The sequence below is a fragment of the Lissotriton helveticus genome, chromosome 3_1 (assembly GCF_964261635.1).
Source record: "Lissotriton helveticus chromosome 3_1, aLisHel1.1, whole genome shotgun sequence".
Taxonomy (NCBI): Eukaryota; Metazoa; Chordata; class Amphibia; order Caudata; family Salamandridae; genus Lissotriton; species Lissotriton helveticus.
This window is the reverse complement of record NC_136061.1, coordinates 115,385,017-115,412,879: the sequence shown is the minus strand read 5'-3', so window position 1 is coordinate 115,412,879 and position 27,863 is coordinate 115,385,017. Positions and strand designations below refer to the sequence as shown.

General features: G+C 46.2%; 1 protein-coding gene across 1 annotated transcript in view; it reads right to left on the bottom strand.

Annotated features, from left to right (window-relative positions):
• Nucleotides 1–3,511: 3,511 nt before the first annotated feature.
• LOC144824436 (uncharacterized) overlaps nucleotides 3,512–27,863 on the bottom strand; it is a 79,050-nt gene continuing 54,698 nt past the window's right edge. Inside the window, exon 3 of the mRNA XM_078683537.1 lies at nucleotides 3,512–5,061. Within this exon, the coding sequence (XP_078539663.1) occupies nucleotides 4,790–5,061 (272 nt within the window). The 3' untranslated portion in view covers nucleotides 3,512–4,789. The remainder of the gene's footprint in view (nucleotides 5,062–27,863) is intronic.

The window sequence follows — 27,863 nt, the reverse complement described above, 5'->3', positions numbered from 1 at the left end:
GTATGACAATGTTGCCGTTGCACAACGTGAAGTTGGTTAAGACCATAGTTCCCCGGAGGGGTGGTGTGACATATTGCTGATGCTGAAATAGTTGTGTGTTTTAATTAATGCATACGCTGTTAGTGTTTAGAGCAGGCCCCTTTTGTAATTTGGATTTATTTTGAAAGGTACAGACCTCTTTGCTTGCCTTAGTCTTGCCAAGTGTAAAGCTATATGGTAAACACCTTGTTCCCTTTTAGACGTTTTCTACTGATGACTTCATTATGCTGACACCTTCCTCGGGTCTCATTTATGAGGCCTTGAGTCAGTTTTGCGCTTCCAATGCGTCACGTTTTGTGACGCATCGGCAGCGTAAAACATGACTCCTGTTGTGCACTATTTACAAAGTGACGCATCTAAGCAGATGCGTCACTTTGTAAACTCCTGCGCTACATTATACCTGCGTCAGGTATAATGTATGCAGAGGGGGCGTTCCCCTGCAAAAAGCCTCGTAATAGTGACGCAGTGAAATCTATGAGATTTCACTGCGTCACTTTTAGGGCACTGTTGCGTCAAAATCTGGCGTCTGCCTCACAGCGGGCCTCATTTATGAGGCCTTGCGTGAGTTTTGCGCTTCCGATGCGTCACTTTTTGTGACGCATCGGCGGCGTAAAACATGCCTCCTGATGCGCACTATTTACAAAGTGACGCATCTAAGCAGATGCGTCACTTTGTAAACCCCCTGCGCTACATTATATCTGCGTCAGGTATAGTGTATGCAGAGGGGGCGTTCCCCCCCCAAAAAGCCTCGTAATAGTGATGCAGTGAAATATATGAGATTTCACTGCGTCACTTTTAGGATGCTGTTGCGTCAAAATCTTGTGCCTGCCTCACAGCAGGCGTAAGACTGACGCAAGCCCTTTCACATGGGGCTTTCCCCATGTGAAAGGAAGCATTGCTGTTGTTGCGTCACTTTTGTGACACACTCCAGCAATGCGTCACTTTTGCGCCTACATATACGTCAGAAATACTGACGTATCTGTAACTCCTTGCGACATGATGCGTCATACTGTAAATATGACGCATCAATCATGTCGCAAGAAGAGCGAACTGAGAAGTGACGCATCGCTGCTTTCACGCAGCGATGCGTCATTTCTCATAAATGAGGCCCCTAGTATTTAGACCTTTAGGGATCTTCCAATTGACCTGAACCTGGTTTAGCTTTTGAACCTTAATCATGTTTAGGAAAGAGGAGCTGAGTTTCTCAGAGGAACACTGAGTGTTATTCTTCTGTTATTGATTGTTCTGACTCCGATCTTTATAGGCCTTTTATTGTCACGTCGGAATCCGTTTCGGCCCATTAATTTACATGCTGTAATGCTTCACGTTCATAATATGTTATTTTTCTGCCTATTCACTGGATTGATTATTAAGTTGTATAAACCCACTCAACCCACTCAACTTTAGTACTGATACTTAGGGGCAGATTTATGTTAACTGGCGCATCCCCAGGGATGCGCCAGTTAATGTGCGCCACAGTGCGCCACAGCTTCGCCACCCATGGTGCGCCGCATTTATAATGCAGCGCACCATGGGACAAAAACGGCACAGATGCGTGACGCATCTGTGCCGTAAAGGTGACGCATTGCTGGAGTTGCGTCGCAAGTGCGACGCAGCTCCAGCAAGGCTCGGGGGTGCCCCATCTTAACAATGCTGCGTCAAGACCTACGCCTGCTTCAAGCAGGCGCAGGCTTTTGACGCAGCATTGGCCTGAAAGTGACTGAGTGAAATCTTATAGATTTCACTCAGCCACTTTTGCGAGGCGCACCTGCCCCGGAACGCCCACCCTGCGCCGGAACGCCCACAAGCGGCGCAGGGCTTTACAACGTGACGCATCTGCCTAGATGCGTCACGTTGTAAATCGTTCGTAGGGATGCGCCACGTTTATGCCGCCTTGCGTGACGCAACAGCGGCGTAAACGTGGCGCAAGTGCCTCATAAATCTGCCCCTTAGTCCTTATTGTGTGGCCACATGGGTTTAAATTGTTTATTGAATGTTAACTCCATTGTGCCTCTAAGTCAACAAAAAAGATTCATCAAATGAGAAATGGTAACTTTGTTAGGGGTGGTCGAATTGGACCCCAATCATAAGTGTTCAATATAGATTCCACAGGGTGTAGACAACCCCGTTCTTTAAACCCTCGTGTGTCCCTGCGAGACTTTTGTACCTTTCCCTAAAACCTCTTCCTGAATACATCATGGTGTTTTGAGACGCTCCCTAAGCAGTTGAAAGGAGGAACTCACCCGCGAATCATTGCTTGGCTTACTGTTTGGTTAGTGACCACGCCCCCTCTACTCAGCGTTCTGCTCCGTGAGGTTCCCGTAGTGTTTCGAGTTCCTGCTGAATTCTATTGATCCCGTTTGTACTATTTTCCAGCTCCTGAGTTTCCGCCTTTGGGTTACGGTATTCTCTGTATCTGTTTTGGGTCCTGCCTATTTGTGTTTTCTCCCGCCCTGTTCCATTACCCTTCTTCGTTTCGGCACGCCCTTCCCCGGTGCCTAGCGTCCCCTTCCGCCTGGATTCCCCGCCTGCCCTTCTCTCCTCTCTGGTGTCCATTCCTAGCTAACCATCCTTCTCAATTTTTTAACTCCGCGGTCATTCTTGTGATCGTTGGGGTTTCATGTATGTTTATTGTTTGCGCTCCACTCCGTCTTTAGGTTACGAGTGAAGCGTGTCTTGTCTATAGCGTCTTGTTAGGTATGCCCACTATGTTCTGCTTTTCAGTCTCTATTCAGACGGGGTGTGTCTATTGTCCGCGTTTCATGTTGTATGTTCCCTTCTCCACTTGTCTTTAGCTTCCGAGTTGGACGAAGGGATTGTCTGTGTTATTTGTTTGTTACTCGCTCCACGCTGTCTTAAGTTTATGCGCTGGAGTGGGAATCGCTGTATCACTTTGTCTTTAGCTTTATAAGTGATACTAGGGTCATCAACTGCACCAGTGGCGCCCAGTCCTGCTCTGTCTTCAGTTTATGAGTAGAACTGGATTTGGTGCATTCTACCTTGGAGACATCCTGGCTAGTCGTCCCCCAGGTTCTTTGCTGTATCTCCTGGTTCTTGTCTGGACTTCTAGCTTAAAGCCCTGATTCTCACCTGTGTGGTAAGTGGACTGTTATGTTGAACACTTATGTATCAGCCCTGTAAAGTACTGGTGAGGTTAGTATTGTTGTCTATTTATTTTCCAGTCTCCTGCCATCAAGACTGCAGCTACGTCACCTTGCTAGGGGAGAGTGGTATACTCCCTGGGAAATTCCCCCCACACTTTTTGGTAGCAGCTGCCTGTTAGCGAAGTTATACTTTCTCGCTTTGGTAGTTGTTGTTGGGAAGTGTGTGGGTCATTCATCTATGCTCCTGTGGACGAACTACCTCCTCTCTCGAGGGGAATCCTTGACAAACTTCTTTCCAGCATGCCACCAGTGTTTTGATGGAGAGCCTTAGCTGGCAATGCCATCAGAAAGTGGCACCACAATCACCATCGCCTTGCACTATTTTTGTAATTTATTGAAATAAATCCCACTTTGGGAGTTTGTTTCAGTAGTAAACAATAAATGACAAGAAGATAAAACGTATTGCAAGCTCTGCATTCATCTGTGTCTTCAGTGCATCTACCACACCAATGATTGGAATAGAGGCCTAGAAAATGACCTTCATCTTTGTCATTTTTATTTAAGTAAGCTGTAGCAAGTCTTTGCAGTGTTGGTGTGGTGCACATGCAGGGGCACATTTACAAAGAGTTCATATAATGCAGCACAGCAAGTAAAGTTGTTGCTCTGCAGCGCCGGGATACTCCGTGGAGTGGCCGTGCGCTATAGAAGCATAAAAATAACATAACATAACATAACATAACTGAATGGTACAGAGCAGAACTGTGCCATATGTACTTAGAAGGGGCACAATTCTGTTCTCTCTCTGCGCTGGTGCACTTGTGGCTGTTATCCACCAACGCTGACAACCTCGCGCCATAGTGCAAGGGTGTCTGAATGGTACTTAGCATATTTGTGTGCAGGAAGAATTCTCTTTCTGCACAAAAACTATGCTTTAAGGTATTTCCCTCTTTACATGTGTGCTATGCAGCACACATTTGCAAAGAGAAAAAAACGAGAAGAAATTAAAACATTTCCCCCGCATTACACCTGTATCAGGGAGGCACAGGAGTTTGACGGAAAACCCTGTTTGCAATACTTTGTTCATAGGGATTTGCACCAAGACCCATGGGTGGTTGCATGAGAACACCCATGCAACACCCATGTCATGCCCCCTCGATGCAGAGTTAGTCAAAGCAAAGCACTGTGCTGCGTTGCATTACATTGAGTTATGAACCAATGCAAGTAGGTATATGCGTTGGTTTGTAAATGTCAGCGGAAGACGTTGTGCCAGGTTATGTGAAAAAAGTAGCGAAAACTCTTTGTAAATCTGGGCCACAAAGTTTTTTAAGCCTTCTAGGTTAGCCCATTTGTATGAATGTGGCACTCCTAAAGCGTGGATGGTCATAAACACACTTTCAATTCAGTAAACTCTTTGTAGACAGTGACTTATGGTCTTTAAGCACATTTGACTAGGAGTTTTACATAATAACAGTAAATGTTTTGTATCATAAAATAAAACAATATTTATTATTCAACGAGTGAATCAATGCATTATCCTTTTTACAGTGTTACAGTTCAGTAATCATTGATTCAAGGAAGTAAATAACCTGCCTAAAATCACACAGAGTAGTAGCAGATGAAGAGGGATTCACTGGAGAAAGTGTGAACTAGACTTGAGCCCTAAGCTCAGGCTCCAGAAGACTACCCCAGGTGGAATTACAGGGATGTACGAGCCGAGTGATGTTTCCATGATTATCCAGCATGGCTCGTCCCTCATTGGCCCATTTCACCAAACCACCCTTCAAATTGAACACTTTCAGTGGGGTACCCCGGATTTGGCCTTCATCCTCCTGATGCATCCTATTCAGAATCTGGGCTGTTAAAGACGATCTGTAGCCAACAGTGCAGTAGCAAAGGATGCACAAATTCGGCTTGTTGCCTGCAAGAAAACAGAGATAGAGGTGTAAGCAAAAAAGAAAATTTTAATTTGCAATTAATTAAGGGGAAGGGCAGCGTCATGGGTGGCCACAGTGAAGGGAGGAAAAATCAACAATATAGGAAGGATGTGTGTACACACAAACCATTTCCAAAACTTTTCCACCTCATTTGCATTCAGAGATTTCTTCTATATTTAATATGGGTGGAGAGGGTTCACATTTCTGTACCTGGAAATATTTTCGCATTGGAGAAAAATATTGGGGCAGATTTACAAGTCCCTTGCAACACTTTTGCGCGCCTTTGCGTGACTTTTGTGATGCTCCAGTGGCATAAAAAATGCGGCCAATTTCAATGTGACGCATCTAGGGGAGATGCGTCACATTGTAAAGCCCTGTGTCACATTAACCTGCGTCAGGTATAATATATGCAGGGTGGACGTTCCCACACAGGATAGCCTCGTAAAAGTGACGCAGTGAAATCTACATGATTTCACTGCATCACTTCTAGGACGCCACTACGTCAAAACTTTACACCTGCTTGAAGCATCTGAGTGTAACGGGAAATGCTTCCCAAGGCCTAAATTCCTTTCTCCAAGATTCAGCCATTTAATTCTCTACACCAACCCAGGGAGCAGGTTTATTGGCCTCCAGGACACTAGGTGAGTGAGCGAGTGCAGCAGACGGCCCTTGTCACAGTGCCACCAAACCCTTTGTGCTTTAATGCATTATGTGGAATGCTTGAGACAGAACAAAAACAGTCCTTAGAATCTGCTCACCCATCCATACCCCAGCACAAATATCGTTTTGCTGTGCTTTTACATAGAAGCTGGTTAGTATGGAGAGCAACTTAGTGCAGCGAATGGGGGGAGCTATTTCGAGGAGTGTAGCAGCACTGCTGAATAAAAAAAAGGAACTCCTTAAATATGATCAGTGGAAGGATACAAGTGAGCCAAAAAAAGGGATTGTAAGGGACCATAAAGAGGTTTATGCTGCAAGTGAGGGGCAAACACAAGAAGAGAAGCCATTGCAAGCAAGCAAATAAGAGTGACAATAAAGTCAACCTACAGTAAGCAATGGGAGAGCTTCAAGCCACCGTAAGCTTATAATAGATGTTTTGCAACCAGCCAGCGGATGACCAAGAAAGATGCACTGAACAGTTTCTTTGAAAAAGAAACTACGATTTTATTCAACATTAACATGTGGGAGGTACTTGCAGTAATGCGGCATAATAGCTCTATAAAAAGCACGTCAATATGCAAATTATTTATTATAATGGATAGCGCTGTGTTCACAGGACCTGCCTGAAAGTCTGAAAAGTCGCCCTGAAGCAAGGCTAAGTGGAGCCTGTCTGGAAGGCATGCTAGACTTATTCGTTCATCTTTCTGAGATCTAGAAATGTACTAACGCTACGATGGATAAAAAGTAGAGATTTCATGAGCATTTCTACGAAGACCAGTGCCTCTCATGATTGCAGCACTATCCACAGTTTGCTCTAGGAAGACCTGGGTATCCTTCCACCAATATGCATCCAACTCGATAGGCGGTGAGGGCTAGGAGGTGTGTGCACTGGTTTGTAATACCGGTCAGTCGATTAGGTAGTTCATCCACGCTCAACTTTCAATTGTCCCACTGCCACTGGGCCACGAATCAACAAGAATTTATAACCTTTCATGAAAGGAGCGCCACGGTTCACAATGTTCACAAATCTATTATTCAAGTAATGGTTTTGTGAAAAAAAGGTTCATAGGCAGTCTTTGATGAATTTCAAATTCTGTGGTTTATTTCAAAAACCTTCCAAATTGTTAGATCCACACAATATAGTTACAAATCAATCTGCAAGGCGTTTCGCCCACACTTGGACATCATCAGGGTGCCAAATTATGTATTGATAATCTGCTCCGAATTTCCAATCTGAAAAGTAACGAGAGGTCATTGGTGTAGTTATATACTTTACAATTCATCTCACCTATGGTTAGAATGAGGGGTTTAATGTAGATGTTAAACTAATGTGGTGATGGAGAGGAATCCTGAGGAACCCCACAATCCATCTGGGCCACAGTTTCCCTAAAATGACATAAGATGACAGTCGTCAAAAACAATCTCATCCAATCAAGGGCTGGGCTTTGAGGTTCAGCAGCCTCTAAATGGTACAACAGCAAATTGTGGCCAATCGCGTCGAGACTGCTGATAAGTCCAGTAGGATTAATGCAGAAGTCAGACCTTCTTCACCATTTTTATGCATGTCATTCATTACTAAGAGATCTACTTAATCAGTGCCATGAGCTGGGTGAAACCCCAAACGGCACACATTCAGGAATTGGGCAATTTCAAGATGTAACCACAGAATCTGTGCCACATTGGCTTCTATTAATTTGGTGGGTTAAGGCAACAAAGAGATAGGACTGTGGTTTTTCCAAAATAAAGGAACTTCGCCTATGTTTTTTTGTAAAGGAATTACCACTGCCTCTTGAAAGGAAATAGGTACAGTTCCTGGGACATGCATGAGTTTAAAAGAGACAGGAGAGGACCTGATATATCAGGAAATAAAGCTGTGATGACCTTGGGGGGGGCCAAATATCGTTTCGTGAACCAGAGTTCACTTTTGACTTTAACTCAAGTAAATGTTCTTCATTAAGAACCAAAACATTAGAAAAAGTGATAGGATTCATGTCAGATGGGAATATCAGAGTCTCCTTAGAGCGTAGCACTATACTGTCTTTAATGGTTTTGATTTCACCAACAAAATATGTATTTAATATAATTACAAAACCTTGGGTAGATGCTGTATGAAGGGACAATCTATCTGCTTTAGAGAGTTCAGCTGCTGTTCTAAAAATGTCCTTGGATTTGTTAGCAGATTGCAATATGATATTGATGAAAAAGAGAGTCTTTGCGTGTAGTAATCAGAGCTTTGTAGTCCTGATGAACCTTATTAAAAAGAGTTTTTATAGTTGCCATAATATCTATGCCATTTCCAGTACAACTGGCGGAGCTTCAATATGGCAAGTTTCAGTTCTTCAGAAAACCACTAGGAAGATTCTGTCTGATCCTTTTGGTTTCATCCAAGGGGGCATGTTTATTACTGACATTTAGTAACCAAAGAGAAACCTCCTTTTTCATTAAATGAACATCTTGACAGGGACAAAGCATGGTGTCGATGAGAGTTGCATGGAAGCTGTCCTTGTCTGTGCCTGACCAACTGTGAGCATACTAATCAATTCTGAATTTAGTGTCATGTTGTTGAAGACCATCCAGGTTAAATATGATGAGGGAATGATGGGACCAAGGGCAGGGGAGAACATTTAAGCTTGTAAGCAGGAGATTTGCTGTTCAAACGTGGTCAACAATATGGCCTTTAATCTGCGTAGGTGTAGACAGATTTTGTAAAAGATTAAGACTAATTAAGAAATCCAGGAAGTAGCCAGATATCTGGCAACTATTGTCATCAATTATCCAATATATAAAATCTTCTATAATGATGGTTTTTGCATGATCGACTTAAAGGGGGAAAATGTCCTGTAAAATTGCTGGGCAAAGATAGACATATAATTGGAGTTTGATATGTAAGAATACAAATAAGTGAATGCTTGACATACTCAGGTTTTAAGACTGAAAGGTCAGTTGCAGGAATACTGTGGCAGTGGTGTTGGAATTCATGTTTTTAAGAATAATGTCCACACCACCATCAATCTGGCCTGACTGACTGTTGGATTGAAGAATGTAATACATATCTGGTAAAGCTGCTGAAATATCAGAGATGGATTCTTTTGTTACCAAGTTTCAGAGAGGAGTAGAATGCCTGGACTCTCTATGTCAGGCAGGTTAAAATCTCCAATGTGTACTTTACATGAGATCGTGTATTTAGATAAACCACCGATAGAGTGTTAGAGTGACACGATGAACCGGGCGAAAGTTTCACATGTGTTTGCTGTGTTTGAATTGGTCTCTGCTACAGTTGTAAAAAGAGAGAAACAAACAGATGTGGGAAGTTCTAAGGGGCATATTAGCAAGAACCTCGTTAAAATTATCGTCGTTTTAGCGGCAGGAAACTGCAACTCAAATGGCGATAATGGGCTCGCTAATATGTGTTATAGAATTCCAATAGAAGCCCAGGTTAGATATCCTGCACATCTAACCTGGGCTTCTATTGAAATTCTATAACGGATATTAGCTAGCCCATTATCGCAGTTTTAGCGGCAGTTTCCTGCCACTAAAACGGCGATAATTTTAACAAGGTTCTTGCTAATATGTCCCTAAGTTTTTTAGACTAATTAACATCAGGGGCTAATAGGGAGACAACCAAGAGAAGCTCTCTACGTTCATTAGGAGAGCAGGAATATTTTCCAGCATATTAGCTGTCACCTGGTCCTGGTTGGGCGTGGACGACCAGGATTAAATAGGAGGGCAGCCAACCAAGAACAACAAGAGAGCCTCCCAAAATGGCGCCAATCTCCTACAAAAACAAGTGTTGCACTCTAAATGGAGGTGAGGATCAAGAAAACAGAACAACCACCAGTTAATGTAGATGCAATTCATCAAGTACTTTAAAAACATTAAAACATGCTGAGTGGCAAAAGTTAAAAAAAGGAATCCCATTTCTAGTTGTAAAGTGCTGTGTGCAAGAGCGATTTAGCATTTAAATGTATTGACTGTAACCCTTTAGGTTCGTGAATGTTATTTAAAAAATACACCTTGGGTAGCAAAAATGACATCAATCACCGTTTGACTCCTGAGGACATCACAGGATTAAATATGTGTGTAACCCTAAGCCCCTTAAAAACCTCAGAGATGCTGGGGTAACAGCAAGCAGTGGTAACTATAGCAAGCAATCAGCAACCTTGTGGACATGTTTACTTTCTGTTGCTGTCACTGCCTTCATGACACCTGATGCCAAATGCCAAGGGTAATAGCAGCAGTGCCAGTGCTACAACAATCCTAAGAAGCTGCTGCTACCCTTGACTACACTACTTAACGCCAAGTTCACTTCAGCAACATATATCAAGACATTGCATCCACGCAAAACGGTACAAAAGCCTTGAAAGGGTATTGCATTTTTGTCACTGCAAATTGTGCTTTGAGCTTTCTTGCTCCACTTTGAGTAAAAAACGATGGGGCATATTTACAAAGAAGTGACGAAGCACTGCGTTAGCCTTCTTGGCTTAACGCCGCGCTCTCCAACTTCTAGAACGCAGGGCTGCAGAACGCCCACTGAAACAGTCATTGCCCACCCCTTTCATGCTAATTATAGCGTGAAAGGGTGCCTTATTTACAATGCCGCATTAAGCCAAGTTATGTGGCTTAACACTGCCTTGTAAATAAGGCGAAGCCCGTATCCTCGCCCCAACTTCAAAAAAAGTGACGTTCTGGTGGCAATTGAGGCTTGTAAATATGCCCCTATGACTGTTTCCGGTGTTACCCCCCAAGCACCACCCATGTAACATCCCAACAACACAAAGCACTATCGACTGAACTTCACAGACCGGCTTTTGTGTCAAAAATAACATCTACTGGAGGCAGGCAAAAACTTGGAAAATATATTTATTTCTCCAAACACTTCAAACCTGGCAGGTGTGCTGCACTGTAGCACACAACCAACGTGCGAAACATTTTAAAACATTGGTATATGAGTTTGTACTAGAAGGGTATACTTCCAGTACAAAGTCTATGCTAGACATCATACGCAGACAAAAGGTGAAGGGAGGAATGCTTGAAATGTGTCTAATTACTAGCAATTGCTCGGGTAGCAGCCCAACCCATCTTTCCTTTGCACACCATGCACCTCAGGGTGGACCCAGCCATATGCCCAGTCTTCACCCTGCTCTTCACAGAAACACTCCAGCCTGGACTTCCAGGCGATGGATTGGGATGCGGCACGAGTAATTACCAGTAGCTCAGATTAATTTAAGCATTCCACACATCACTTTTTTGTATACTTTAGACATATTATGCACACCTTTACGCCAGTTTGCAAATGTGTGTACTTGGATGCTAGGCAGCCTGCTTATATGCCAGCGCAGATGAATAGTTAGTAAATATTTAGGCCCACGTTTATCAGAATTTGGCATAGGGCAGAGCAGTAATGCAGTTTGCTGTGCTGTCCCAGGCCAAAATAAAAGGATAGGAATGCATCATATGTATGCAATACTGTGTATTCCTGTCCTTTCCCCTTGAAATGGCGCTGTTTCGGAAGCCTAGGGCAAACGCAGGCACTTTAGCACCATGGTGCAAGGGTGCCTGTGTTGTATGCAGGGTTCATTTTTTTTGAGAGGATGAACAACTTCCTGCGCAGAAGCAATTGTAAGAGGCATTTTCCTCTTTCTATGTGTGCTGCAGAAGGCAGCACACATAGAAAGAGGAAGCATTGAGGAGAAATAAAGGGGCATATTACCAAGGGTGACGATAGGCAATTTTCGCTGGTTTAGCAGCAGAAAACTGCAGCTAAAGAGGCGATAATGGGCTTGATAATATGCCGTGGAGAATTCCAATAGAAGCCCATGTTCACACCAGAACATGGGTTTCTATTGGAATTCACAAGGCCATATTATCAAGCCCATTATCGCCGCTTTAGTGGCAGGTTTCTGCAGCTAAAACGGTGATAATTTTAACACCCTGCTTGATAATATGCCCCATAGTGCCTTTGCCTGGCCTCATAGATAAGATTTTGTAATTTGCACCACAGTAGCGTCACAAAAAGTGACACTCCAGAAGCACAAGGGGCTAGTAAATATGCCCATTAGTAAACATGGCTCTGCACTGCTCTCTCCCCATTCTGTGTGGCAGCACTGCTGCCACGCAGATCACAAATATTGTGGTAAACCAAACTCCAGTCAGCTGGAATTGGGGATATTCTGGCATTGGATATGTGAGGTGAAGAGAATGTGGTGAGGTGGTATCCTATTGGTGGCGAAATTACTTTTATGCCCACTTCTATGTTCACAATTAATGTACTGTCATTCGCATTATTATACCTAATGGTGCCACTTCAGTCCTCGAAGTGCTCTTTTGTGCTCACTGTTCATAGTCTTCTCAGTACTGCACAGATATGTCCTCTCCCTTGTAGACATGCCCACATCATACGTAGTACTTTGGCATGGAGTTCCACCCACTTGCAGACATCTTGTCGCAGAAGATAGTTACTGCAGTACATTGAAGAATGGAGGCATAGTGCAAAGGGTAAATTCTGGGGATGTTTCTTACAGCACCACGCTTTCAAAATAAGTGGCCCAAATGTACACTTTTTCCGCAACTTTGCCATAAATGCTCTCTGGTCAAGTGTCCAGACTTGTAGCAATGCATTGTGCAGAGAAAAACTGGCCAATGTCGCACACAGTTTAGATGGTCTCTGTAAGACCTGACACCCTCGGGAGATAGTCCTCCAAACTTTTTGCCTCCACACCTTTTGTTGTGCTGTATTCGTTTTTCATTGGGCTCTTTGCCACGGCTAGCCAGTGCTAAAGTGCTTGTGCTTTCTCCCTTAAACATTGTACAATTGACTTACACTTGGTCGGCACATTTAATTGACTTGTAAGCCCCTAGGAAAGTGGTACTACATGTACCCAGGACCTCTATATTAAATGCTACTAGTGAACCTGCAGCACTCATTATACAACCCATTTAATTAGTCTTCTTAAACATGTCTCAGACCTGCCATTGCAACCTGTGTGCAGTTTTAAACAGTAAAATAGCCCTTTTGCCAGGCCTCAACCATGCCTTTTAATGCAAATATGCCACCCAGTTGAGCAGGTGCAGGTAAGTGTGGTGGGACACTGGAGCGGGGCAGACTGGGGAAGGAGTTGACAGACAACAGAATAGATTTTATTTTTTGATTTATTTAATTTTACCTATTCCATCGTCTGTCTACTTTTCCCCCTCCCACCTTGCCCCGCCGCTGACCCCACCCTACCACGCTTAGCTATGCCGGCCGGTGCTAATGCCCACTAGTTAGGGACTAAAAAGACCCTAGGGCAGGGTACAGTGTATTTAAAAAGTTGGGCCTGTACTTTTAAGGTTTACATGTCCTGGTAGTGAACAGAAGAATTATCTGAAAAAGACCTGATGATCACATTTGAGGATCTTTGGTACGGCAAGTGTCATTTGCATTTAAGAATGTGACTATCATAATTAAGTCTTGCATTGTCAAGCACATACAAATAGGTAATTGTTATCTAAGTGTGGATGTATTTACATCTGATAACTCATTCATGTTTTTGTTTCCCTCACTAAATTAAGTATTATTGCATGTTTTAATAAATCCTGTTTGCTCTATCTCTCGGACACACAATCTAAAAATAACATTAGTCAGTTCTAAATTAGGGATAACAATACTATTAAAATGCAATATCTCTCATGTTAAATTGGTAGCTCATATGATGATGGTTTTTTCTTGTTATATTACATATAGTTTTAATGCTATCTTTGACATTTGTTACAGAGTGTGGTAACTGTCTACGTAATGTCAATAAAATATATGAGTAGGCTTATTGAATATGTAAATTTGTACCTGTTAATAATAAACTGTAAAAGACAAAACTAAAAAATAAATTGCATTTTGGAGTATAATTTTGGGTGTGTCTTGCACTTATAACGAAACCCTTTTGATCAGTTTGTATAACAACCTATAACATCGATATGTTCAACAAATAACACAACAATAACAGCATGTTAGATTGTCATAAACACCATGAACCTAGTGGCATAGAGCTTCTCATTTGGTAATCCATCTGTATAATTAATTCCTTACGCGTGAGTAACTCACTCATGGACTAAAGTGCTACCCGTCCACAAAACTCTTCAGCACCTCATCAAGGTTTGAAAGCGCTATATATATAAATACATCATACACCTAGATTTGGTGGGTGTGTAGAGAAAGGGCTTTGGTAACAAAAATAGTATATTTCATGAGGAAAAATTAGATAAACGTGTGCGCCAGCAGGTATACACCCATTACAACGCATTTTTTACAACGCACTACCATTACAACGGAACTTTTACAACGCAAATACTATTACAACGCATTTATTTACAACGCATGTTTTTACAACGCAGGTACTTTTACAACGCATACCATTACAACGTAAGTATTGGTAAGTATATAATTATATTTAAAATGTTATATGTTAGGTTTTTTTTAAAGGGGTATTTTTAGGGTTCAGGGTCAGTTTTGGGTTTTTGGGTAAAGGGGTATTTTTAGGGTTCAGGGTCAGTTTTGGGTTTTTGGGTAAAGGGGTATTTTTAGGGTTCAGGGTCAGTTTTGGGTTTTTGGGTAAAGGGGTATTTTTAGGGTTCAGGGTCAGTTTTCAGTTTTTGGGTAAAGGGGTATTTTTAGGGTTCAGGGTCAGTTTTCAGTTTTTGGGTAAAGGGGTATTTTTAGGGTTCAGGGTCAGTTTTCAGTTTTTGGGTAAAGGGGTATTTTTAGGGTTTAGGGTCAGTTTTCAGTTTTTGGGTAAAGGGGTATTTTTAGGGTTCAGGGTCAGTTTTCAGTTTTTGGGTAAAGGGGTATTTTTAGGGTTCAGGGTCAGTTTTCAGTTTTTGGGTAAAGGGGTATTTTTAGGGTTCAGGGTCAGTTTTTAGTTTTTGGGTAAAGGGGTATTTTTAGGGTTTAGGGTCAGTTTTCAGTTTTTGGGTAAAGGGGTATTTTTTGGGTTCAGGGTCAGTTTTGGGTTTTTGGGTAAAAGGGTATTTTTAGGGTTCAGGGTCAGTTTTGGGTTTTTGGGTAAAGGGGTATTTTTAGGGTTCAGGGTCAGTTTTGGGTTTTTGGGTAAAGGGGTATTTTTAGGGTTCAGGGTCAGTTTTCAGTTTTTGGATAAAGGGGTATTTTTAGGGTTCAGGGTCAGTTTTCAGTTTTTGGGTAAAGGGGTATTTTTAGGGTTCAGGGTCAGTTTTGGGTTTTTGGGTAAAGGGGTACAGGGTAAAAATAAAATAAAATTAAATTTAAATTAAATTAATTAAATGAAATTAAATTAAATTAAATTAAATTAAATACAATTACATGAAATTATATTAATTTTAAATAATATACGATTAAAAAAAAAATATATACTTACCAATACTTACGTTGTAATGGTATGCGTTGTAAAGGTACCTGCGTTGTAAAAAAATGCGTTGTAAATACATGCGTTGTAATAGTATTTGCGTTGTAAAAGTCCCGTTGTAACGGTATGCGTTGTAAAAGTATGCGTTTTAACGTCATATATCCGCGCCAGCACTATGTGCCACACTACCCTTGTGCATAATTCTACATGTATGATTAGGTCGGGGGAAGAGAAGCCCAGGGGAGATGTATTACATTCCCAACAGTATGCTGGAAACTGATGCATGGTACATCTTTCCTGGAACACTAATGGTAATATATGCGAATTGCTATAGTAGTATTTGTGGTGAACAACACTTACAACGCAAATTTTACAACGTAGTGCCTTTACAACACGGTATTTACAACGCAAACCATTACAACGCATTGCGCTGTGGGGCGCTCTAGGATAGGGAATAGATTTAATTTACTATCAAACACCTTCCCTACTATCCACGGGGACAGGAGTTGGAATAGTAAATTAAACTATTCACTACCCAGCGCCCCAAAGCACTATGCGTTGTAATGGTATGCGTTGTAAAACTCGCGTTGTAAAAGCACGCGATGTAAAAGCAGGCGTTGTAATGTCATACATCCAGTATTTGTACACCTGTACGTGGGTGTACCTTTACTAGTGAAAATTCACAACTTTCTTTCCTAGATTTATCAATATTTCACGCAACACATTGCAATGCAGCAAGATGCCTTGCAGCATGAAATGGAGAGGGCAGGAATGCACCATATTATGCACTTTTGCCTGCCTAGTGCCAATGCAGGCACCCTTGTCTTATAGTGGAAGTATGCCTGCGTTTCAAGCAGGATTGCTTTTGTGCAGTAAGGGACACCTTCCTGCACAAAACAATCCTCAGAGGCCTTTCCTCTTTCTGGAGCGCACACAGGAAGAGGAATAATAGAGACATTTCTCCTCATTATGACTACCCTGGGAAAGTGTTGCATTTTGATGCATTCCTAGGTCTACCGATTTGCACTGCCTTGCTTTACTCCAGATTTACCAAGCACAGCAGGCCAAACACAAGGTGACTTTGTGTGTCTTGGTAAATGATCTTCTGCTCCAAGATGTCTGAAAGAGGGTTGAACACCATGCCATAGTACTTGGTAAATGTGACTTCAGTGCTGTGTTGCACTTGTGCTACCTTGCATCACATATGGGCAATGCAACACTTTGATAAGTATTAGACAGAGAGAGAGAGAGAGTGCGTGTGTGCATGTGTGTGTGTGTGTGTCAATGGACGTCGCCCTCAGCTTGCTCCTCATAGTGAGGGTTGACCGTGTCAGAACCAGGCAAACACTATCTTTGTGAGGATCGGTGCGTTGTGAGGGCCCATCCCCATAGTGTATTTAAGCACTTTCAAGTGAGTGTATCAAAAAAGTACAGTTAGATTTTCCTTTGTCTGCTTTATATCCTACCCTGCCATCAAAGTGCACGTGGAGTTAGAATAGTTATTACACACTTCATTAGGCAAAGCAGGGTGTAAGAGGGTAAAAAGCACACTCCACCCATAGACAAGGAGGGGGATATAAGGCCATGACCCTGGCTCTGTCTGCACCCAATCCACCCACTTGATGCAGTCCCACTCTTGAGCAAGGTAGTGTGAGCTACAATACCACCTTGCACTGGGGCATTGTGGATTGGGAAGGGGGCAAAGCTGCCCCCACCATTATCCAAGGCAGGAGTGAAGGAAATAAATATATACCTATAACATATGTCAAGCTGTGGATGCAACAATGACCTCTCCTACTCTTGGAACAATGCTCAAGACATAAGACCCCTTAATGCCCTATCCAGTGGCGGCTGGTGACATTTGAAAGATGCGAGGCGTAACATTATAGTTGTACTGTACTGCGGCGAGCGCGCGTAGCACACAAGCCCGAACAACCTACGGCGGGGTGGTTTGGGGGTGTTCTCCCCACAAGAAAATTTTGAAAGAAGAGTGGACGTACTGTGCATTGTCAAGCAACGTTGAGGAAGCAGGAAGGTTAATAAAGCAATTAGTGCTGGGCCTAATACACATAGATCCATCACTGCATAAGAAAAGCTACTGGAGGCTGTGCAGCTGGCGAGCAATCACTGCAGGTGGCTAAAATGACAATGTGTAACTGCAAACACTAAGAGCAGCTTTTGCGGATCCCCATGTTTTATCTCTCCCAAATTCAGTCCCCTCACACTTTTTTTATCCATAAATTTGCTGCAAGGAAAAAACTTGTCAACCTAGAGAAGAGTAAGTTCAGCAGCAGCGCAGTAGAACAGACCCCATTAGTATGCATGGCCATATCACTTGAATGCAGAATACCGGCCACAGATTGCATGCAGGGAAAAAAGGGCACTTTTACAACCCTAAATGCTCATTCAGAGACTAATTTGAGGCAGTGTTTGTCGGTGCTCGGCACCGGCACTTAATTACCAACACTGTCACTTAAGTCAATCCCCCGCAAGGTGCTGATATTAAAATATATGTGAGGTAAGCACTTTAGCAGAGAATTAGGCACTTCCATATACATTAACAATTCATAATACCAACAGGTGCAGGCCATTCTTACAGCCTTGAGCGGAGCACTGTAGCGTACCCTTCTGCACAGTGTTAGCACCTGCACTAACAAGCCTGAAACTGCTTTGATGTGCCTTGAAGACCACATCAACGAGGCGCTTTGTGCATTTGTCCATCGCACGTCTGTCATTGTTTTTAAATAATGGGACTGCAAACGCTCAAGGTGGCGTACATGACCGTGCAACCTTTAACTATGGCACATCCTGACCTGTAGGATTTAGAGGCAATGGGGCAGAAAGAATCACAATCTTACCCAGGGCCATCCACTGCCTTTGTCAAGTGCCATTAGTCACATCTATTGCCTCCTTTGTGTAACCCACTTGTGTGCTTTCTATATGCCTATTTCACATTATTCCACATTTGCATTAGTGAGTCTAGTTTAAAGTAATACATTTGACAAAATGTTCATTCAAAATTAACAACGTCAGTAATCTCTAAACTGCATTCCTCTTAATGAGCATGTCATTAACAACCTGGCAGTCTGTCTCGAGAACATCTCCCATTGGATGAGCGAATCGCGGCTTAAATTGAACGGTGAGAAATCCGAGATCCTTCTCTTGGGAAACCCACGCAAACTTCCCCCATCCCTCTTATGGCCAAGCTGTATGGGATCACCTCCCACCCCCAAACCAGAAGTCAAAAGCCTTGGTATCTGGTTGGACCAAGACCTTAATTTTAAAACCCAGGCCAGAAAAACCACAGGCACTTGCTTCGGCCTTATTCAAACAGCACGGAAAGTCCTCCACTTAATCCCCTTCCAATCCAAGAAATTGCTCATGCAGGGCTTGGTGAACTCCAGATTGGACTACGGAAACGCCCTTTATCTAGGGGCCCCCGCTTCTGTCATTCATAGACTGCAATGCGCCCAAAATGCTGCTGCCAGACTCTTAACAGGGGCCAAACCAGCCCTCAAAACCCTACACTGGCTACCGATTAAGGAAAGGATCACCTTTAAGACTCTCTGCATTTCACACAAAATAATGCATGGCAGAGGTCCGCCGATTCTGAGCTCCCTTGTCAAACCCCATCAGTCTAACAGGCAACTCAGATCAGACTCCCCCTCCTTGGCCAGCGTCCCCAGAATACAAAAGGCCCGCTCTGGGGGGCGACTGTTCTCCTACAATGCCCCAAAGCTGTGGAACTCCCTTCCACTCTCCATCCGAAGAGAACACAACCTACTTGCCTTTTGTAGGCAACTAAAAACATGGCTCTTCCCATAGTACTCTTCCCCCTCCGGAACCATAGGTTGACTGACAGCGCTGGGACGCCCTAGGGTAGCTACGCGCTCTACAAATCCGTATCCAAATCCAAATCCAAATTATCGCAGTCGGCATCGCCTTCTGTAATACAGCCCATTCGACAATTGCAATGTGTACATAATCACACGTACACAACAGCAAAACAATTTCAAAATGGGAATTCACTGTGCCACGTTTTTGGGATCGTTTCTGAGCATAGGCCAATTTTGTGGCTGTCAATGGCACCACCTACTGGGAGCTGAAGACATTAGCCTTCAGAACTGGGTATTAAATATAATGGAGTCGAAGAAGGGTGAGAGGAGGGAGGGGAGGCGGAAAATCCCTTGCCTAGTGCAGCAACATACCTTGAGAGATCCTGAAAGATACATCACTACAGCACACAAAAATAATGTTTTTGTTACTTTTAACTACCACATATCAGAATAGATTTCGGAACATGTTGGTTGTCTCTAAACCATTCTTCTCTTGCGCGCCAGTTTAAACCAGTCAGCGGAAAACCACTGAAGTCTGTTTTCTGTACAATCAAGGTTACCCAACGTATCTCGTCAGTCCATACTAATGACAACTGAAACGGCCAAGAGTGTAGTCATGAATACTCGAAGAATCACTGGATACCTATCACGCCCGTCTCAAGAACCTGGCGTCAATGTGTGGGTTTGCAGACGTAACGGAAGAGATCAGGGGACAAGTGATTCAGGGCTGCGTGTCTGCCAAGCTCCGTGAGCGGATACTGGAAGAGTCTGGAAAGTCCCTCGCCGACATACTGACCCTGGGGTGCAACAAGCAATTGCCAAAAGCACGGGCTGAGCACATGGAAGCGGCCCTGCAGGCGCCTGTAAAGGCCGTAACGGTAAATGCCGTGATGACAAAACCTCGGCGAGGTGGGTCAAGAAGGGACCTGGAACATCAAACTCGGGACAACCTAAAACCTGTGGATACTGTGGAGGGCCACCCCTTCAGGCGGCTGAGTGTCCAGCAAAAGGCAAGAGATGTTTGGGGTGCAGACGATTTAACCACTTTGAGAAAGTGTGTAGGTTCAAGAAGTACCGCAAGCCCAGGCAAGTGGTCAATGTCTTGCCAGAAGGAGACAGAGGGCAAAGCGACATGGACGATGACGAGGAGGAAGAGCGGGTAGTGCACAAAGTGCACATGATAGACACCACAACACGGAAGGCTCGACGCCTACCCCAGTGCAGCGTTTGCGTGGGCTCCCAAGACGTCATGGCGGTAGTTGACACGGGCACCACCATCAACATCATGGCCTGTGCCCTCCACCAAACCCTGAACCCAACGCCCGTGCTTCACCCATCAGCAATCGCCGTGTTCGCCTATGGTCAAGACATACCCCTGAAGATACGAGGCAAGTTCAGAACGTCCATATCACATGGTGCCCAGTCCATAACCACCAATGTCTTTGTCACCGAAGACGCACAAGACATGCTGCTAGGGTGCCGAGCCGCTGAAGATCTAGGTGTGCTGACGTTTGCCTTCGGGGTACACCAGGAGTCCATCCAGCACCTTCTAACAGAATTCTCAGAAGTCTTCAAAGGAATCAGGAAGTTTAGGGGCAAAGACCCCACAGTCCAGCCAGTGGCATTGCGGCATAGGCGAATAGCTTTCCACCTGCGTCCCCTGTTTGAGGAAGAGCTCAAGAAGCTAGAGGCTGCTGGCATAATCGAGAAAGTGACGGGTCCACTCCCTGGGTCTCTGCAATTGTGGTCACTTGTAAGCCTAAACAACCTGGTGCAGTGAGAATCTGTGTGGACATGCAGCTGGCCAACGCCGCTATCAAGAGGGAGCACCACATCACTCCCACCATAGATGACCTCATCGGGGAGATGGCCGGAGCGTGCTGGTTCTCGAAGTTAGATCTACAGTCCGGCTACCACCAGCTGGTGCTAGATGAGGCATCCCGCAACATCACAACCTTCTCAACTCACGTGGGGCTCCGGAGATATACCAGGCTGAGCTTCGGGGTATCCAGTGCAGAAGATCATCCAGGAACTCATCACAGACATCCCTGGTGTGAATAACGTTAGCAACGACATCATGATACACGCAAAGAACATCCCGGAACATAACAATCGCCTAACTCAAGTGCTCTGGCGCCTGCGAGATGCAGGACTCACCCTTCACCAGGAGAAATGTGAACTCTTAAAACGGAAGTTAGAGTTCTTCAGGTACACATTCTCCACAGACGGAGTCAACCCTGACCCTGAAAAGGTGAGAGACATCAAAGACGCTGTCGCCCCCACCAATATCACCGAAGTTCAGAGCTTCCTCGGTATGGTGTACTACTGAGGGAGGTTCATCCTAGATCTTGCCAACCTGACCCTACCATTGAGGGAGCTCACCAAATATTCCACCTCCTGGAAACGGGTCCTGGAGCAAGCCAAAGCCTTCACGGAGATTGAAGAGGCACTTTCAGAGTCCACCACGCTTGCCTTCTTCGATCCAAGAAAGCTGACATTGGTGGCAACAGATGCTGGTCCCATGGGACTAGGGGCTGTGCTGCTGCAAAGACGACACTAGGATGAGGATTGGGCCCCCGTGGTGTTTGCCAGCCGGTCCCTCACTGAGACGGAGCAGAGATACTTCCAAATCGAGAAGGAGGCCATTGCCATCCATTGTGGGTACCGTCATTTTCACTTATACGTCTATGGTAAGCCCTTCATGGTAGCGACTGATCACAAGCCACTTGTCGCTCTATTCTCGGAGACCTCCACAAAACCACCACCTCAGATCGAAAAATGGGTATTACAATTGCAAAGTAGAATACCAGCCTGGCTCTCGGAACCCTGCTGATTACCTGTTGCAACATCCCCGAGCAGCTACAATCGAGGAGATGGAAGACGTGGCCGATACCGAAGAATATGTCTGGTGCATCACGCTCGTTCATGCCCCCTGCCCATATCCATGGAGAGCCTGAAAGAAGCCACGAGTAAAGACGACTGCCTACAACGGGCCAAGGCAGCTCTGCAGAGTGGCAACTGGCACAAGGCCAAAGAAGAATGGAAGATCCTAACCATCGAGGCGCAGCATATCATGGAAAGCTTATACCATCGGCTGGTGATCCCTATGTCATTAACCGCTCAAGTTGTACAGCTCGCTCACGTTGGGCATCAAGGTATGGTTAAGACCAAGTCACGACTCGGAACTAAGGTGTGGTTGGCACTAATGGAAAATCTTGTAGAGGCCACTGTCCTATCATGCGCTGCCTGTTAAGTGACGGGGGAAACACCCCGACCGGCTCCAATTTTTATGGAACCAAGGCCGACATCTCTGTGGTTCTGAGTCAGTCTGGACTTTGGCAGCCTTCCTGATGGCCGCCACACGTTTGTGGCCGTTGATAATCACTCCAAATACCCAGAGGTGGAAATCATATCAGCACCGAGGTGATCCCTAAACTTGAAAAGATCATGGTCGCTCACGGTCTCATACGTGAGCTGAGGACTGACAACGCACCTCCATTTTAAGAGCAGGAACTAGCCACCTATCTGAGCGCTCTTGGCATTCATCATCGCAGAATCACACCCAGATGGCCACAAGCGAACAGCGATGTGGAGAAATTCATGCAAACATTGAATAAGGTGATTCGAATCGCCCACGACAAGGGACAGTCCGTAGAATTAGCCATCTTCACATTTCTGAGAAGCTCCCGTCAAACACCCCACACCACGAAGGGCGTAGCCCCAGCACTTCTTCTCATGGGCCGAGTGGTCACGGACTCGATACCTCACCATCACCACCCTCAGTGGCGGCCGGAGACACTGGATGATAGTCAAATTGATGCCAGATGACACAAGGCACATAATCAAGTCAGTCATCGGCGGAGGGCCAAAACTCCCCAGCTCACACGAGGGGATGTAGTGTTGCTCAAGAATCGCATTACCAGTGGCAAGTTTCGGCTGCCATATGAAAAGGACCCATGGACTGTGGTCAGCATAAAAGGAACCCAGGTTATTGCCACTCGAGGAAGAGAAACTGTTATCCGCAATGTGTCCCATTTCAAGAAGTACCATTCCGAGGGGTATGTGTCCTATCCGAACAGGTTTGAGAGTGGCCATAACACCACGTCAATGGAAGATGACAACTCAAGCGTCTGTTTTCCCCAGTTGATAATCGGGGGTCACCTGACCCCGTATCGACTTCGTGTGAAGGAGCAGTGGGTGAAGAGCTGGAGAATAGTTGCTGTTACCCAGAGCCCAGGCCAGGCAAAACCACACCTGACGCCGGAGTCCGGGAGATCCAGAGCTAGGGCCTGTCGCAACACTGACTGCGGGGAAACCCAGCACCCTCCTGCCGACTGAGAGACCATTTCAAGTAAGACTGTTCTTAAATGTGCCCGTCGAACATTGTTCTAAGTTAAATTTGATAAACTAGGAGTTGAGCAGAAGAGCTATCTGCTAATGTTGCTTTGATGTTTGTTAGGGAGGAATGTTGTGTTCCGCCTGTGCCGCCTGTGCCGTAACAGGCGTACCACGTAAAGGTCTTGTGCCCTTAGTTTAATAAAAGGGTCCTGCACGCACGTACACCACGGTGGCGAGAGCAGTAGTAACGCAAACTGGCTCCGTGTGTTTATTTAAGGCCCCCAAGCGTGTCCCCGATTGCCCCCAAGTGTGTCGGTGCTTGCCCTGGTCCTGGGCCGGCACACGACACAACCCAAGCCAATCCGATTGTCTCAACACACTAAAGTTAAAGAGATGTTAAGATGGTGGGTGCAATAGCAGCGCCACCACAAAAACTAACACCACATGAAATGTACAAATTAAGCTATTCCATTGATCTTAGCTCTGACTCCCACCATAGTCTCACAATCTTTCCTCCAAACGCCTGATTACAACAAACAGAACATTGATGGCATCCATCTATGATGCTTGCACCAAAAAAGAATATATTCAGAAACAATGACAGCAGTCGTCGTTTCATTTCTTTCTGAATCCTACTCTACTCTGTCACAAGGTTCTGTGACTACGGTGGGGATGGAATCCGAGGTTAAAGTACTACTTTTTGTTTTGGAAAAACAGTGTTTATGGGTGTACCAAAATGAAATCCTTCCATTATGCACTCGTCATAGAAAAGATGTTGACATCGTATAAGTGCAGGTAAGTGGGTTTATTGAGGCATGAAGAGAAGTGTCAACAAGACGGAGGAGCATGGGACACGTGACACCCTGGAATCTCAGCATGGAATGCCATGTGATGGACCTCGCTCTGGGATTCCAAACAAGATGTCAGCCAGTCTCTTTTTCTTTCCGGGACATTTCACTCTTTTTTTACCAAGGTTTCTCATGCATTGCATGATGGGCCCAGGCAGGAAATATGAATGGCAGAAAGCCAGCGGATCCTCTGACGTTCAAACACCTGCGGTGCTGTAGTGGCCAGCCACAGAGGTCAAAGGTTTCCAATGGCAGAGGCAGCTGTCGGTCAGCTGCCAGAATCCTGGTTGTCCCCCCACCCAGGGGCGTAAGAAACGACCCCGCAGGCCCCGCGGTGCGGGGCCACATTCTCCTCAGTTAATGAAGCCCCCCCAAGCCTCTCTCCCTCGAAAGCAGGTGCAGGCTGCAGCCTGCTCTGAGCCCCTCGCCCCCTCCCTCTGACTGAAGAGAAACAAAGTATCAACATTGTTTCTCTTCAGTCAGAGCCAGAGGCAGGCCCGGAACAAGGGTGGCGGCCCCAGAGACAGCAGTATCCACTGCTCCTCTGAGGCAGCACAGAGCAGGGACCATCACAAGAAGGGGGGGGGCTAGGGGCCCCAGAGAGCAGGAGGCAGCACAGAGCAGGGACCCTGACAAGGGGGGCTGGGGGCCCCAGAGAGCAGGAGGCTGCACAGAGCAGGGACCCTGACAAGGAGAGAGGGGGGGGCTGGGGGCCCAGAGAGCAGGAGGCAGCACAGAGCAGGGACCCTGAGAAGGAGAGGTGGGGTGCTGGGGGCCCCAGAGAGCAGGAGGCAGCACAGAGCATGGACCCTGACAAGGAGAGAGCAGGAGGCAGCACAGAGCAGGGACCCTGACAAGGAGAGGGGTGGGGCTGGGGGCCCAAGAGAGCCAGAGGTAGCACAGAGCAGGGACCCTGACAAGGAGACGGGGGGGGGTTGGGGCCCCAGAGAGCAGGAGGCAGCACAGAGCAGGTACCCTGACAAGGAGAGGGGGGGATGGGGGCCCCAGAGAGCAGAAGGCAGCACAGAGCAGGGACCCTACCAAGGAGAGGGGGGGGCAGAGAGCAGGAGGCAGCACAGAGCAAGGGCCCTGACAAGGAGAGGGGGCTGGGGACCCCAGAGAGCAGGAGGCAGCACAGAGCAGGGACCCTGACAAGGAGAGGGGGGCTGGGGGTCCCAGAGTGCAGGAGGCAGCACAGAGCAGGTACCCTGACAAGGAGAGAGGGAGGGCTGGGGGCCCCAGAGAGCAGGAGGCAGCACAGAACACTGCTCAGGATCCTGACAAGGAGAGGGGGGCTGGGGGCCCCAGAGAGCAGGAGGCAGCACAGAGCACTGTTCGGGACCCTGACAAGGACAGGGGATGGGGGGCCCCAGAGAGAGAGGAGGCAGCACAGAGCACTGCTCAGGACCCTGACAAGGACGGGGGGCCTGGAGGCCCCAGACAGAGAAGAGGCAGCACAGAGCACTGATTGAGACCCTGACAAGGATGGGGGTGGGGGCCCCAGAGAGAGAGCAGGAGGCAGCACAGAGCACTGCTCGGGACCCTGACAAGGGTGGGAGTGGGAGCCCCCAGAGAGAGCATTTTCCAGGGCAAAGCTCATATGAGAAGGGATGAGGCAGCAAAATGGTGCCCTCAAGTAAGCACTCTAGTTAGAAGCACCATGTGGGCGTCCGCAGGGGGTGGGCAAGGGGGATCCGAGAAGGGTGCAAGTTAGAGGGGAGAAGGGTGCAAGGCAGAGGGGAGAAGGGTGCAAGGCAGAGGGGAGAAGGGTGCAAGGCAGAGGGGAGAACGGTGCAAGGCAGAGGGGAGAAGGATGCAAGGCAGAGGGGAGAAGGGTGCAAGACAGAGGGGAGAAGGGTACAAGTTGGAGGGGAGAAGGGTGCAAGGCAGAGGGGAGAAGGGTGCAAGGCAGAGGGGAGAAGGATGCAAGGCAGAGGGGAGAAGGGTGCAAGGCAGAGGGGAGAAGGGTGCAAGGCAGAGGGAGAGAAGGGTGCAAGGGGGAGGGCGAGAAGGGGAGAAGAGTGCAAGGGGAATGGTGATGAAGTAAAAAATGTGCCCCCTGCGGACGCCCATGGCAACGTACACTACTTTGTGAGAGAGAGTGGAGTGAGAGAGAGAGTGGAGTGAGAGAGAGAGAGAGTGGAGTGAGAGAGAGAGAAAGTGGAGTGAGAGAGAGTGGAGTGAGAGAGAGTGGAGCAAGAGAGAGAGTGGAGGAAGAGAGAGAGTGGAGGAAGAGAGAGAGTGGAGTAAGAGAGAGAGTGGAGAGAGAGTGGAGAGAGAGAGAGTGGAGAGAGAGAGAGAGTGGAGAGAGACAGTGGAGAGAGAGAGTGGAGAGAGAGTAGAGAGAGAGTAGAGAGAGAGTAGAGAGAGAGAGTGGAGAGAGAGAGTGGAGAGAGAGACAGTGGAGAGAGACAGTGGAGAGAGAGTGGAGAACGAGAGGGGAGAGCGAGATGAGAGAGCGAGATGAGAGGGCGAGAGGGGAGAGAGAGTAGAGAGAGAGAGTGGAGAGAGAAAGTGGAGAGACACAGTGGAGAGAGACAGTGGAGAGAGACAGAGTGGAGAGAGAGAGTGGAGAGAGAGGAGCGAGAGTGGAGAGAGAGTAAAGAGAGTAGAGAGAGATAGTAGAGAGAGAGAGAGTGGAGAGAGAGAGTGGAGAGAGACAGTGGAGAGAGAGAGAGAGTGGAGAGAGAGTGGAGAGGGAGTGGAGAGAGAGAGAGTGGAGAGAGAGTGGAGAGAGAGTGGATAGAGTGGAGAGAGAGAGTGGAGAGAGAGTGGAGAGTGTGGAGAGAGAGTGGAGAGTGTGGAGAGAGAGAGAGAGTGGAGAGAGTGGAGAGAGAGAGTGGGGAGAGAGTAGAGACAGTGGAGAGAGAGACAGTGGAGAGAGAGTGGAGAGAGAGAGAGGGAGCGGAGAGAGAGAGAGTGGAGAGAGAGAGTGGAGAGAGAGAGAGAGTAGAGAGAGTAGAGAGAGTGTAGAGAGAGAGAAGGGAGAGTAGAGAGAGAGAGAGAGTGGCGAGGGAGTGGAGGGAGAGTGGAGAGTGGAGGGAGATTAGAGAGAGAGTAGAGAGAGTGAGAGACAGTGGAGAGAGAGAGACAGTGGAGAGTGGAGAGAGAGAGAGTGGAGAGAGCGTAGAGAGACAGTGGAGAGAGAGTGGAGAGAGAGAGAGTGCAGAGAGAGTCGAGAAAGTGAGTGGAGAGAGAGAGGAGAGAGAGAGGAGAGAGAGAGTGGAGAGAGAGAGAGTGGAGAGAGAGAGGAGAGGGAGGAGAGAGAGGAGAGAGAGAGAGTGGAGAGAGAGAGAGTGGAGAGAGAGAGTGGAGAGAGAGAGTGGAGAGAGAGAGTGGAGAGAGAGAGTGGAGAGAGAGAGAGTGAGAGAGTTGAGAGAGTAGAGAGAGTGGAGAGAGAGTAGAGAGAGAGTGGAGAGAGAGTGGAGACTGACTGACTCAGAGTCTGAATACTGACTGACGGAGAGACTGACTGACTGGCTGAGAAACTGACAGAGAGAGAGAGAGAGAGAGAGACTGACAGACTGACTGACTGAGAGAGACTGAATGACAGAGAGAGAGAGAGACTGACTAACTGAGCGAGAGAGACTGACTCATTGAGAGAGAGAGAGAGAGAGAGAGAGAGAGAGAGAGAGAGAGAGACTGTGATGGAATTGGGGTCAGAGTGTGTATGAAGCTATGCAATGCCTCTTAAGATTGCTATTGTCTACTAATAAAAATGTATTATCAAAATGTGCTCTTTGTAGTTACA